Here is a 14,309-nt window from a genome sequence, read left to right as displayed (position 1 = left end):
GTCACCACCCTCCCCATCCCGGTAGGCCGTGGCCGGCGTCTCTCGCCTGCAGCCGCCGTAGAGCCGCTCCGAGCAGCGGGCGGGGAGGCCGCAGCCCTGCTGGGTCCTGTCCAAGGGCCTGTGCTCATCCCCCTGCCAGCGCCGCCCGGGCCCGCGGGGGTTTGCGGCCGTTCCTTCCCGGCAGCAGCTTCTTCCCCATGTTTTTGTTCTCTTGGGGTTTTGATGAGCCCGGTTGTGTGAAATACAGGGGAAGGGAGGGCACATCCCGTGTGACCGGGGGTTTCCAGTGTTGGGAGGCCCCCGGTGCGGGGGGAGGCTGTGTGCAGTGTCCCTGTGTGTGGGGGTGTCTCATAAGGCTGTAGCTTATTTTGCTAAATGTTTCCCGAAGTTAGGTGGCTTTTAAGAAATCACATAAAGTCCCCGGGCACAGCGGGTCTGGTGGAGGAGGGCAGAGTCATCTCCCGCTTTGTGTAGTGGGATGGGAGGAGCTGCGGGAGGTGGGGATGGGACGGGATGGGGTGTACGGGGAAAGGAACGCCTCTGTCCTGGTAAAACAAAATCTTGCTGCCTCTTGGTGCTGAGAGAAGGCGCACTGTTTGGAGCCCGAAGGAAGTGTGCTTCCAGCATCCACAGTGCAAAGTGTGCCATGAAAACAAACCTGACAGGTAACTAGAGCTGCTGGTGTTGCCTTTGTCCTCTTTCTCCGTAAGCATCCTGAATCCAGACCCTGCAAGTGTCTGCGTCGAGGGTGATGGGCTCCAGTGAAGCTGTGATGTGTTCCAGCTTCCCCTCCTGTGATACCTGTCCCAGCTGGCATCACTCTTCCTACTGTCGCTTTTGAATAAGGAACTTTCTTGTCAGCCTTCAGTTTCCTGCCCTTTACACCATCTCTGATGTTGTTCTTGCAGGGGTGTGAATACTTTTTCTCCGGAGGGGAGGCTGTTCCAAGTGGAGTATGCTATCGAGGCCATCAAGGTATTGTCAGCTTCATCTGGCTGCCAAACTGTGACCACTCAGGGCTCTTTCAACCCCAAAGCCTGGGTTTAGTCAGAAATAAAACCAGGCAGGTTCTGTTCCCTGGGGCTCTGCAGCGAGGCAGGCTTTGGTGGGCTCCCAGGGCAGTACACAGTGCTGGGTGGGAGCTGCTGCCTTTCCCTGTAGGCGCTGCTCCTGCACATGAGTGCTCTGGCAGCTCTTTGCCAAACTTTCACCTACGGTTTGTAGTAGCAGAGTTGTGTATCAGTATTTGATTCCTTCTGTCCAGCCAAACCTCCTGCACCTCTGCCCTTTTATGGCTCATGAAGAATCCAAAGCCGTCGATTTTGCCCAAATGCAGGGGAATTTTCCCCTCCCTGTCTCCTACCAACCAATTTGCCCCTGACCCAAACACAATCTGAAGATGCTAATCCCCAAATCAAGCTTACTAAAGCTAGTGTTAAAGTGAGAGGTCCTGAATGCCTGTTCACCATGACACTGCCTACTGGAGCTGGCACTGCCCTTCATGTCTGTAAATGCTTCTCTAAGACCTGCTTTGTCTTCACCTCTCTGAGCTAATGCAGCATTCCCTTCTGGTCTGTGGGCTTTGTAAAGATGGAGTCCCTTAAAAAAACCTAAAATGACAATTTTGCTAGCTCATCTTTGCTTTTCTTGGCTTGCTCTTGTTGCAGCTTGGAGTGGGTCACTGCTCAGGTGAATTTTAAACCCTGAAGGTGAAGATTATTATGAGCAAACTAACCTACCTCTGCAGAGCTGAATGGCCTTTCTGGGGTGTTAAGTGTTCTTATTTGATAAATGTTCTTGTTTCTGAGAAGGTGGGTGTTGATTTGGAGTAAGTTCAAACTTGGGGGAAACTGGTCAAGTGATGAAGTGAAGAAGCTCTGAGCAGGCCTGTGTTTGGATTGGGGTAAAGGAGGGTCCTGGCTTTGTTTTCCCTGTACTACTTTGGCTCCTTGCAGCACTACTTAAATGAGGAGGCAAAAAGTAATAGTTTATTAATGCACTGGGAAGTAAAACTCTCAGAAGGATGTCAGTCACCGTGATGACTTTATAATTACAAATCCATCTACTAGAGAAGCATCATATGGAAGCTTTCTGGCTGGTTTGTTTTTTGGGTTTTTTTTTCCAGATCAGCCCATAAGCTTACTGATGAAATTGCTGCAGCTCAGGTGGCTCTTGGGACATGTACTGTGCGGTGTCTGTGTGTTAGGGGTGTAGGAGGAGTTTTTATTCATGTGCTGCAGCTTCATTAAGAAATCCATCTGAAATGACATTAGGTGTCCCTTCTTCCCTTGGGGTTTGTGCACAGCTGTGGCAGGCTGCATGCTGAAAGGATTGTGGGGTGATGTCTAAAACTGTGAGTGCCTTCAACGGGGAGATTCCCCTCTGCCAGGCCAGTGGTTAGAGGTGTAGCTACCTGGGGAAGCTTGCTGCTAGAATTATACTGCTACAATTTGGACTCAGCAACTCCACACTGCAGCTTGTACAGTTATTCCAGTTAATTCTATGCTGGGAGTGAGGTAGGGGCTGGTGGGGGCTGCCAGGAGCCCTTGAGATCTGACACACACACCCCCACACACACCCCGTTAGCTGTGCTCCTGGCTGTGGTGACACTGTGGTGTCCTGCAAGACCATGGTAAAACTTGCTGCAGGTGATTCCCTGGAAAACAGCATGTGCAAAATGCTCTTGTTCCTGCTCTAAATTCTGTGGATATGAGGACACTTGGAAGAAAAAGAGCTAATGGAAAGAAAAATGCCCAAGCCAGAAGTACAGATGCAGTCAGAATTAAGGCCACTATGTGAAATCCTCCTCTCTTGCTTTAAAATTTAATTTCTGTCTTGCAAAGGAAGATTTGCGAGGCCTTTTAAATTCATAAGGCTTTAAACTGTAAAAATTGATGTTGCTCGGGGAAGAGATTAATGATTTGCAGCAGCCCTGCTGGGTTCTGATGAAATAATCAGCTGGGAAGCAACACAGGTTTAACCTTCCCGCTTTCCTAGTTCAGACTGTAACATTTAAAATTTGACCTGCAAAGCCATAGAGTCCTGTGGGTGGGTTTCTGTGTTGGTGATGTGATTGCCTCCAAAACAAAACACCTCCAAATAATACAAGTCAAAATTAACGTTGCCCCGTTGATATTGATACGAGCTGTCGTGGCTAGAACCCCGTGCTGGGTGCAGGAGGTGATAATGGTGTGGTGGTTTTCAGCTTGGGTCCACGGCCATTGGGATCCAGACCTCGGAGGGTGTCTGCTTGGCCGTGGAGAAGAGGATCACCTCCCCGCTCATGGAACCCAGCAGCATTGAGAAGATTGTAGAAATAGATTCCCACATAGGTAAGGAGAAAGAAGCAAGCTTTGGTAGAGTTCTGGGAGCATCCCTCAAGTTTTGGAGGTATATTTTTTTTATATATATGTTTAAGACTCTGTTCCCTGGGAGTGTCAGAGTGGTGTTTGAGCTGGCCTACCCTGCAGGCAGGTCAGCCGAGCCGAGCGGGAATGCTCATCCCTCCCAGTGAACACCAGGTCCTGGCCACTGGTTTTCCAGGCTCTAGGCCAGCAGGACATAGTTACAAGAGCAGGAAGAGGCAGCTGAAGCACACCCCCCCCCGCCTCAATGACCTCCCTTATGAAGGCTCATCCCAAATTTAGATCTGGGAGGGCAGGGAATTACTGCAAAAGGCTTGACTCAAGGCCAGGTTCTCTTGGAGCACTAAGGTTAGCCTGTGCCCCTGCTCGCAGCAACCTCCTGGCTGTGAGGGGGCCGTGACAGGCTCATTACCAAATATGCCGCCTTGAAAATCAGGAGACCTCCAAAATACCCGTGTTGCTGATGACATGGGTCATGGAAGGAGCTCTTGAAGAGTCTGATTTCTTCTTCCCGTGTGCTTGTGATACAGCCCCTCTCTTCCTGGAGCAGGATCTGTGCGGGAGGCTCCTGCTGCATCTTCCCCCAGCTATGGGTTGGCCAGCTCTCCCCACGGCGGGGGATGAATGAGTTCCCCTTCCAAGCAGGTTCTGTTTCTCTTGGTTAGCTTCTCTTGGAAGGCCTCAAATGTGGCTCCTTTAACCGGTTTAGACGTGGGGTGGGTAGGAGATGTGAGTGGGAGAACTCAGTTATGTACCTGCCCTTCAGCTGCGTGTCCATTCTTGTTCTTGAGCAAATCCATTTGGATCTTGTCCCCTGTCCTCTCCAGCACGCTGTGGCATGGCGTTGCTGTGTGCTTCCATGCAGAGACCCACTCTGCCCTGCAATGGGCTTTGGGAAGTCTGGGGGGGATCGGTGAAATCACAGAATCATTCAGGCTGGAAAAGCCCCTCGGGATCATCGAGTCCAACTCTCAGCCCAGGTCTACAAAGTTCTCCCCTACCCCACATCCCCCCACAGCTCATCCAAACGGCCCTTAGACCCCCCCAGGGATGGGAACTCCCCCCTCCCCGGGCAGCCTGTTCCACTCTCTGACCACTCTTGCTGGGAAACATTTTTTTTCTCCTCATGTCCAGTCTGAACCTCCCCTGTTGGAGTTGTGTGAAATGACTTGTGGTTTCCCTTTCTGATTCTAGGGTGTGCCATGAGTGGCTTAATAGCTGATGCAAAGACTTTAATTGATAAAGCAAGAGTGGAGACTCAGGTAAGACTTGACGTTTTTCCTCTTAAAGCAGCAGCACTAGGCTCAGGGGCATCTTGAAAGCCTCTGGCATGGGAAGATCATTACAGAGAGGAGCTGGTGTGGAGTGGGAAGCTTGCAGAGCTTGTAGCTTTTGCAGAACAAACAGATGGAGTCTCCTGTATTTTTTTTCCTCTTTGGCATTGCACGTTTGGGAATCTTCTGGCAGGTTCTCCAGTGGTCTCTCAGCACTGGCAGATGTGCTCCAGTGAATCTGTGGGACCGTGTGTAACTCTGGACAAAAGACTGGTTATATTGGTTATATTTTTGACCCTTTAAATTTACTCAGTGCCTCAACTACTTGGAGATCCCAGGTACAAATCTCAGCGCTATAGTAAAGACTTTCCCTGTGAGGTGTTTTTCCTGCACGTCAGCACTCTTCCACCCTCTGGAGAACTGGGTAACCCCATTGCTTCAGAAACAGATCGTGGGATAAAGTGCTCTGGCCTTGCAGTTTCCTTCTTGTCATCCCACGGCCTAGGTATCCCAGAATTTCTGAGGGATCCCTGCACAAACTTCTTCCCAGCTTGTTCTGCACTTGCCACTCTCTTCCTGGTGCATCCCTCTGACAGCTGACCGGGCTGTGCCCTGGGTGCCAGCAGCCTGCTCAGAGGGGCCAGAGGGAAGTTGCCTTTGTGGCTACACAGGGCATTGCTCCAACCTGCCATGTGAACGTTCCAGGTTTGTCATATTTTTGGGAACAAGGTGATAATTCGATTTTTTTTTTTTTTCTTTTTCCTGCAGAATCACTGGTTCACCTACAATGAAACCATGACGGTGGAGAGCGTGACGCAGGCTGTGTCCAACCTGGCTCTGCAGTTTGGGGAGGAGGACGCAGACCCAGGGGCAATGGTGCGGAGCTGGGGGTGCTCTGGGGAGGTGCTTTTGGCTCCCCTCTGACTTTGCCCTCGGCCTTGCCTAACCTGTCGGCTCTCTTCTGTTGCAGTCTCGTCCGTTTGGAGTCGCGCTGCTTTTTGGAGGAGTGGATGAGAAGGGACCCCAGCTGTAAGTTCGGCTCTCCTTAATCCAGGCCAGCTCCAGGAAGAGACAAAACCTCTCCTGAAACTTCCTAGGACATCTTAAGCACTTGATTCTTGGATTTTACTTAAGCCAAACACTTGGAGTTTACCCCATTATGTACCTAATGTGTGTGTTAATGCTTTTAAACCCTTTCTTTCAAAGTAGGGGTTGTAGCGGCCTGAGCACTGGAGCTTGTTTAGGGTTGAAGAAAACACTGTGTTTTCACTGAATCCTTGTTTTTTTAATGTGGTTTTCTGAGCAGGAGGGAGGCGTTAAAGCTCTCCTCACCCTAAGTTTATTCTTACCTTTCCCTAAAGGACTAGCACAGCCACCGGTAACATAATATGTGGAGCCTGCTGTAACATTCCTTGGGGAGGTGGAGGAGTGCTTGTAACCTGAACTCGCGTGCTTCAAACACTCAGCCTCTGCTGGAGGTGCAGAGCCAGCCCAGTAAGATCTCCCCACAGGAGAAGTAGTGAAAACTTGCTGGTTTTATTACTAAAAAAAAAAATAGGGTGGGAAATAAAAAGGGAGATGATTCTGATCTGAGCAGGGAGTGTATAGCCCTCCTTGCTTGCCAGCCCACCACGGGTCTGCAGGTGGCTCTTGGGGTTGCTCCTCAGCCCTTGGTTGTCTCCACGTGCCAGGAGCGACCTGCAGCCACTGTGCTAGTTGTTGGTTCCCCCCAGTCACAGGGTGTAAAGGGGGAGGCTGGCTGCAGCGAGGGGCTGCTGTGAGCTCGGCCCCGCCTCGGCAGGCGAGCTGTCGCTCCTTGAGCAGCCCGTGTTCCTTCCCAGCGCCCAGCTGTGCGGGGAGCTCTGGTGGGGAAGCCCTTGGGGGTGCCACATTGTGAGACGGGAGCAGCAGCTGTTTGTGCTCTCGCCCGTGTTCCTGCAGGTTTCACATGGACCCGTCGGGGACGTTTGTTCAGTGTGATGCCAGAGCTATCGGCTCTGCCTCGGAAGGCGCACAGAGTTCTCTGCAAGAGGTTTACCATAAGGTAAATGGCTGGTTTGGGGTTGACATCTCATGAGTGAGAGGTATCTCATGACCCCTGTACCTTCTTAGCCCTCCACTCAGCACTGGTGAGGCTGCCCCTCGATGAGTGGGTTTGGTTTTGGGCCCCTCACCCCAAAAAGGCCATTGAATGACTCAAGTGTGTCCAGAGAAGGGCAACGGAGCTGGGGCAGGGTCTGGAACACAGGTCTGCTGGGGAGGGACTGGGGGAACTGGGGGGGTTCAGTCTGGAGAAGAGGAGGCTGAGGGGAGACCTCCTGGCCCTCTGCAACTCCCTGCCAGGAGGGGGCAGAGAGGGGGGCTGAGTCTCTGGAGCCAAGGAGCCAGCGCCAGGCCCCGAGGGAATGGCCTCAAGCTGCCCAGGGCAGGGTCAGGCTGGCTCTGAGGAAGGATTTCTGTGCAGAAGGGGCTGTTGGGCGTTGGAATGGGCTGCCCAGGGCAGGGGGGAGTCCCCGGGATCCCTGGAGGGGTTGAAGAGTCGGGCTGAGCCAGCGCTGAGGGATCTGGGGGAGTTGGGAACGGTCAGGGTGAGGGTCATGGTTGGGCTGGAGGAGCTTCAAGGGCTTTTCCAACCTCGACGATTCTGTGATTGTGACCTACAAGGATCTGCTAGTTTCCTTCCCGATGAGTGATTTATAACTTGCGCTGTAGAGGAGGTCCGTGAGTTTGTCAGGGTGGGACTCAGTCCTTGGCACTTGATCCCGTGATTAGATGTCAGCACTTTGCTGCTGCATGAGGATCTCTACAACAAGGAGTACTACTAGCAGCAGCTTCCCCCTCAGCTGCAGCTGGAACACGAGACTGGTGTCTGAGATGCCCGTCTCTGCCTCTAGCAAAGTGATAATTAAGACCATGTCAGGAAGCAGTCTATAAATAAAAGAACTGCTCTACGAACACCGCTGGTCGGCATGAGGGCTCAGTATGGATGCAGCCTGAGCATAAGGAATTAAAGCAAGTGGCTTCGTTTCACCAGATCTGTTAAGCCAGTGAATTTAATGGCTTTTGAGCTGCAAATACTGGTCCTATTTGCTATTAAACAGAAACTTTCTTCCCCCCATGAGGTGGGAGCTGCCCATTTTGTGTGGTAAGAAACCAAACGCTAATGAAAAGCACAACTGATGGTGTTGATTGCTGTGAAGACTTCCAGCCTGAGACTCAATAACCTAATTTGTTCCCTACCAGAATCGCCCAATTTGTGGGCTCCATGGCTTGTTAACCATCTTCCAAGTGCAAGGTTACAGCAAACCCAGCTATCATCGCCCCCTGGCTCTGGTTTCCCCTCATGCAGGGATTTACATAATTAAAACATGAAGGCTTCTGCCAAGAGGGAGTCCAGCTTTACAGAGCTCCCACTGGAGCTTACTGGGGGGAACCACTTGATAACCCAGTGAAGAGAAATGGACCCAGTCTGTGTCCCAATCCTGACATAAAGGTTTATGTGTCCAGATTAACAGTTCTTAAGCATTGTACAAAGTTAACAGAAGCAGAAAGTCACCATCCTTGCAATTGTCACTTTCCTGCCTGAACTGTGCTTTGATCTCTTGTTGATGCTGTAGATAACTTGATAAGCTTTTAAATTTGCTGCCAGTGACAGCTTAAAGGATTTGAGAAGAGCAGGAATGAGAGCAGCACACAGTCACAGGGGTAATGTACTAGTAGTTGCTTGACTATCAACAAAGCAGTTAATGAGTAATTTGTTTTACAGTCAATGACGCTGAAGGAAGCAATCAAATCTTCCCTTGTCATTCTGAAACAAGTGATGGAGGAGAAGCTGAATGCAACCAACATTGAGGTAACTGCGACTCGATTGGCAGCGTGTGGCACAGAAGTCTGCACAGCCTGTGGGCTGCTTCCTCCGTGTGGGTCCTGCTGGCTGCACAGTGGGTGCCTCGGTAGTTTCTCATGTTTTCAGTGTCCAGGGGAGAAAGCTGCCCTCTTCCTTTCTGGAGAGGGGTTCTCTCTGCTTCTAGAGCAAGGTATGAGTTGGTGGAGCAGTTCAGGACTTCCCAAGCTGACAGCCAGCTGGCTACAGGTCTGGCACTTTCAAGCTGCTCGTAGCATGTTGTGTGTGGCACGTTGCAAAGGTTGGAGCTTGCTTTTGACTTCTAGAGGTGTGCAGCCTGGCTGACCCACGAGTGCTGGCAGAAGCAGTTCTCGGGGGGCTCCCTGAACGCGAGCTGGAGCCCCTGCTGACCTTCCACACAGGCAGCAGAAACCTGTCGTGCCAGCCGTGTCGCTTTTTCTTCCCCTAGATTTAGCCATTCTTTTTTTCCCTGGTACTTGTAATATTAGAAGGAATGAAAATTATACAGCTTCTGGACTTGCTATATTGAGTCTTGGGTCAGTGCCAAAAATCTGTTGGACAGGAGGACCAAAGAGGTGAAGCCTTCAGGAACAAATGTGCTCCTCTAACCTCCAGCTTTCTCCCACAAGCAGCCAGGCTCGTAGAGCTCAGCTTGACCCGAGCACACAGTGCTCTCAAGATCCCCACAAACATAGTGGTACCTGTCCCCTTAAACCCTGCTCCTTAGACTTGTCATGCTCCTTTTTAGGCAGCAAAGGTAAAAACCTTTCCAGTTTGGTAGTGATAATGGATAAATGATGAGCAAGGCTGGCGTATAGAGTTTGCTTCTATTTCTGGCGGGTTATGAGACACTAGACCTTTTCAAATCATGTTGTTCCGTCTCCTGAGCTGCTCTCCTCCTGCCTTTCTCCCTTTCCTTTCCTCTGAGCACTGGGAACCTGTTTCCCAAACAGCCTAAAAGTGTGCACCCCATTTTTTTAATTAAATACTGCTGCTGGGGGACCCTTCCTGACATGATTAATTGCATTCCTTTAAAGGGAAAGGGCCAACAGCATGCTGAAAAAGTAGATGCTCTGTCCAGAAGTGATGAAATCTGCTTCCCCAGATGCATTCCCAACCTGCACCGATCAGTTCTCTCTTGATCAGCTTCAGGTCTCTTCTGGAAGATCGGCAGTACAGTGCGAAGAAAATTAAGGCAGAGGAGCATGTACAGTATCCTTATGTCATGTCCCCGTTTAACAGGGCTTAACTGTGCTTGGCAAAGCTCTGAACATGTTGAGGAACCATATCAGGGTTAAGTATGAGAAGAATGTGCTGAGGATTAAAAGGTCTCTATTGACTCAAGTCACCCTTCTGGCTGAAAATCTACCTGAAGTGGCTGCTTTGCTTTCTAGCCTTGTAGGAGTACGTGGTGCTCCAATTTATTTACTCTAGCCACTTCCCTCTCTTGTGTGGGATTTTTCCATCTAGCAGCAAAGAGACGGAGCAGAGTGTCGTCACAGAAGAGTTAAATCCTATTGGCAGCGAAGGTCAGGAGCCTTAAACAATGTTATGCTTTTAAATTAATTACTTCCCCATGAAGCCTGTAAGGGAATAGTTGAGTAAAGCTTTTGTTTGCAGGGAGGTGAGGCACAGGTTCAGGCAGACATGGAAAAGCAGAGTAGTTAGTGTCTCTGAATACTTGTTTTGGGTTTCAGGTTGTATCTATGTGTGTTGTTGGGTCTAGAGTCAGGCCAGCGCCCATACAGGTGCCTAAAGTGGCATCTGCAAGTGTCTGACTTGTCTGAGTGCCAGCTGAAACCTGGGCTGCCAGGTGCTCTCAGGCTGAGTGCTTGGGATGTTTCTCCTTAAAGGGAAAAAAAAGCAGCTTATGGCTACCCTCCCTCTACCCCAAAAGCGTGTCTGACCATCTTGTGCTGTTTTACGGGTGACCTTGCAAGCAGAGAAGCCTCGGAGGAGTTCTGGGATTTGCCAGGACCCTCTGCACCTTTCCTTCAGCTTATTACAGCCAAACACTGATCCCTTAAGAGCAAAGAAGTGTGCCTAGTGCCGCGGGGTGCCTGTGAGCAGGTCTGGAGCATCCCAGCTATCTCCTGCAGCTCTGCCCTGCCCACCCGCGGCAGCTGGCTGTATCTCGGCCTCTCACGCCATGAGCTAGGTGTGAACCGAAGTCCCGCTTGCGTTCCTCTTCCAGCCCTGTCATTCTTCAAGGAGCTCTTGTTCTGGTGCTTGCCCCAGGAAACGTCTCAGCTGTCTGCCCTGGATGCTGCCGCCTCCTGCTCCTGGCAGAGGGGCAGGGTGGAGCATGTTGTCCCCCAGCTTCATCCCTGGGGCTTTACCTTGGAAGAGATTTCTGGCCCGCTTGTACAGGGCACCAGGCAGCTGCAGGGTGCACAGTGGCTTGTTTATTGTCAGCATTTGGCGAGCAAAATGCAGGTTTGCCTCTGCCTCAGTTTCCTAGAACTAACCCTCAGTCCTCTTTTGAGTGTTTTTTACTATTGTGGTTCTCTGAAGGCATGTAACAGGCTAGGATTTGTACTCTTGGTTGGTTACTGGGGGAGAGGAGACACTTCTGCTGAGGGCCACGCTGGCCTGCAGTGAGAACCGCCCCTCTCCGTGGAGTGTTTGATGAAGGACTCGTATTAACAGGGTCTTTCTCCCCAGCAAGCAGCAGCAGAGTCTGCCTGTTCCCAATAGACGTTCCCTGCTGCTGCTACTATGAGGAGACTGAGTCAATTAAAAGCTATTTCTGCAGCAGGCAGCTATTTTAGGGAATCAAAGAGCATGTTACGGGGTGGAATGATCTTGCTGGGCTGGCAGATCAGGCAGCCGAGAAGGAACAGCTGCTCTGTCTGCTGCGGCTGCTCTGTTCCCTGCCCCATGCTGTCACTTCTCATATGCAGGCACACTTAACCCCTTGCTCCTTCTCTTTCAGCTTGCCACGGTGGAGCCCGGGATGAAGTTCCACATGTACACGAAAGAGGAGCTTGAAGAGGTCATCAAGGATATTTGAAAAGGAGACTCCCTCAAAGGCTCATTCCCCCCCTCCCGATCAAAGCGAACTGACTCTCGGTTCCTTCTAGTACCTGTGATTTTATTTTCCAGCAGCATCCATAATTGCTCTTCTTAGAAGGCTCTTAAGGTTTTTTTACAGTTTCTGTACATAACTGCTCTCTACAATAAGAGGAAATGAGAATAAATCATTTTGTTACTCTAGGCTGCGTTCCTCATCGCGGAGGTCTGAGGTGGGGGGAGCGCTTATTGCTGAAATCGGGGGGCAGGTGGGGGGGGATGTGCTGCTGCAGTCAGGGGCTGCGGCGCTGCGGTCCTTGCCGGCTGCAGCAGGAGCGAGTCTCCCTCTCGTGGAGAGCGTCGTGATAGCGCATCGGGAGATCTATGTGTCATTTCATGAGTCTTGAAATTAAGATCTTTAGATCTGCTCACACCTGTTTGGTGCATTCCCCTTGTCCTTCTCCAATGCTGGTTTTTTTTTTTTTTTTTCTGTAAAGGTTTCGCTGGAGCTCTGACTCCTTCCCAGGGAAGAAATCCATAACCAGGCCTGGGGTTTGTGTTTGTTTCTAGGGTGAGCCTGGAAATACCCCTAACAACTGTAACTAGACAAGAGCGCCCCTGAATGGGAGTAGGTTTGGGCTTAATGGGGCAGCCCCTTACCTGTGAAATTGTGCAAGTACTGCTTAATTTTGAGAATAGTCTCCTTTTGACCAGCAAGCTTCTGCTCTTCCACTTTACAGGGCTTGCTGCTTGTGTTTCGTGTTCTCCAGCAGACACAGAATCATTCAGGTTGGAAAAGCCCCTCGGGATCATCGAGTCCAACCGTCAGCCCGACTTTACAAAGTTCCCCCCACATCCCCCCACAGCTCATCCAAATGTCCCTTAAACACACCCAGGGATGGGGACACCTCTATCCTTGTCCTCAAAATAGCATCTGAGAATTGAAGATCAGTCTGATAAAGGAATAAACTGAGATTAGCAGAGTATTTTCCTATAAAATCATGCTTGCATGGTCAGCACAGCTTCAGGGGCTGGGAAGCCAGCTCTGCCCTGGCCCCTGGTAGCTTGTTCTGTGCCACTTTGTGAACGCTGGCAGGCGGCGGAGGCTGCTCTGCTCTGTCCTATTTTGAGAAATAATAATTTCACCCTGAACAAAACAACGTTGTCTGCTGTGGGAGACAGACGTGGCATGTGCTGCTGCCAGGAGGGGGATTGCCCTGGTAAATGGGGCCATTTCCAGTGTTATGTTTGACTGAAATGAGTAACTTTCCTCTCAGTTCAGCGCTAGGGATCGTCTGCCGGTCTCCAGTGGGTGTTTCATCACTTGGCAAAACCAAACAGTCGCAGCAGACTGCGGCTGATCTCACATCTGCCAGCCTCTACCTTTTACGGAAGGGAAAATGCCAGTCCTATTAATTTTTTTCCTTTCTTGCTGTTGCCAGACAGATGCAGGAAGGCAAGCCAGGTCTTCATGGCTGGAAGATCAGTCCTTGGATAACCTCAATTTTCAGAATAGCTGAGCACCCTCAGGAGTTCCTGCTGTGAGTTTCCCCTCTTTGCCTAACAGTCTAAAAGAAACAAATTGGATCATCAGGCAATGCCTGAGGTTGTGGTAGGGGTTGAATACAATGCCCCATACCTGCAGGTCGAAGAACAAACATAATAAAGAATTAGTTGATGGACTTTACCCTTTGGGAAGACCTTCCTTGTAGCTTAAATGTGGGGAAACAAGCCTGACTCTGGCTCTGCCTGCACAACTTTGGAGCACCGTCCTTGGTCTCTGTGCTCCTCATCCCTGAAATGAATTTGAGGCAGGGGTGAGGGCAGCTCTGGTTTGGGAGCTCGCCTATCCTGAATATCCAGCAGGCCAGGATGATATCCAGGGCACCACCCCAAGCGTCACCCACATAAAACCACCCCACAAGCGAAACTGTGGCTGTATCAGCTGGTGTGTGTGTGTGAGATATAAACACCCTTTATCTTTAATGTGCTTCAAAGCTTTATACCCTCTCAAAGCTCAGTCCTGTTCCCTTCTGCTTTAGTAGGGAGATGGGTGAGTGTCCCAGCTGTTGTAAAGCACCCAGCCCCATGATAAACCCTGCTGTTCTGGGAGGTAGTGCTCTTTTTAGATTTGTTTGTGTCCTAGGAAACACAAAAAGCTAATTATTCCCAATGTGGTGCTCAGCAGAAAATGATCCTTTATGCCCTGCCCTCATCACATGGGTTGCTGGTGGCAGCATCACATGAGAGCAGCTCCCCTGTAAGTGAAAATCGAGCCTTTGTGCTCCTTATCTGATCTGTCTTGGCAAACGAAAAGCCTGAGTTCTTTCCAGACATACAACAGCCTAAATGTGCGAGGGGCTGAGGGTAACGGAGCCCTGTGTGCTCACCTCCCGCCTGCCTGATTGACATTGGCCCCTCTGCGCCCTCGCTGGGTTCGCTGAGCCATGCCACCCCCACAGGGCTGGGTTTACTCGGACTTTTCACACATCAAACTTGTAGATTGTCTGCTTGGGGTGTGTGTGTGTGTGTGTGTGTTTAAAATTCCCTTTTTTTTCAAAGTAAAAGGATGAGAGTGGGGAGGGTGGGTACGGGGTCCCTGAGGCTTTCCCTTAGGTGTGGGGAGTGTGAAACGGAAGACACCAAGGGGGGTGGGAGCTCCTGGTCCCTTCTCCGACATCCGCCTGCCCTGAGCCGGGAGGGGACACCTTTTGAGGGGGGCAGCCCCCCGCCCTCTCCACGGGGCGGCTGCCAGGGGTGTTTGTTGTTTGACATGTTGCAGCCACGCTCCCC

At 50.9% G+C, this 14,309-nt stretch overlaps 3 protein-coding genes across 3 annotated transcripts in view; 2 read left to right on the top strand and 1 right to left on the bottom strand.

Annotated features, from left to right (window-relative positions):
- Positions 1–199, bottom strand: part of SYPL2 (synaptophysin like 2) — a 3,602-nt gene extending 3,403 nt beyond the window's left edge. Inside the window, exon 1 of the mRNA XM_026866901.1 lies at positions 137–199. Coding sequence (XP_026722702.1) covers positions 137–199 — 63 coding nt within the window. The remainder of the gene's footprint in view (positions 1–136) is intronic.
- Positions 200–910: 711 nt separating this feature from the next.
- On the top strand, positions 911–11,720 carry PSMA5 (proteasome subunit alpha 5). Its single transcript, XM_026866908.1, has 8 exons — positions 911–975; positions 3,206–3,332; positions 4,560–4,627; positions 5,408–5,515; positions 5,610–5,668; positions 6,581–6,683; positions 8,406–8,492; positions 11,440–11,720. Exons 2-8 carry the CDS (start codon positions 3,284–3,286, stop codon positions 11,515–11,517), a joined length of 552 nt encoding a protein of 183 aa, XP_026722709.1. The 5' UTR covers positions 911–975; positions 3,206–3,283; the 3' UTR covers positions 11,518–11,720.
- SORT1 (sortilin 1) overlaps positions 2,375–14,309 on the top strand; it is a 13,785-nt gene continuing 1,850 nt past the window's right edge. The window contains exon 1 of the mRNA XM_026866909.1: positions 2,375–2,396. The gene's annotated coding sequence lies outside the window, so the exon portion shown is untranslated. The remainder of the gene's footprint in view (positions 2,397–14,309) is intronic.

Source organism: Athene cunicularia, unplaced genomic scaffold (genome assembly GCF_003259725.1).
Source record: "Athene cunicularia isolate RWA unplaced genomic scaffold, athCun1 BOjh375456_part1, whole genome shotgun sequence".
In the NCBI taxonomy this organism is placed as follows: Eukaryota; Metazoa; Chordata; class Aves; order Strigiformes; family Strigidae; genus Athene; species Athene cunicularia.
This window is presented reverse-complemented; position numbering and strand designations above follow the sequence as displayed.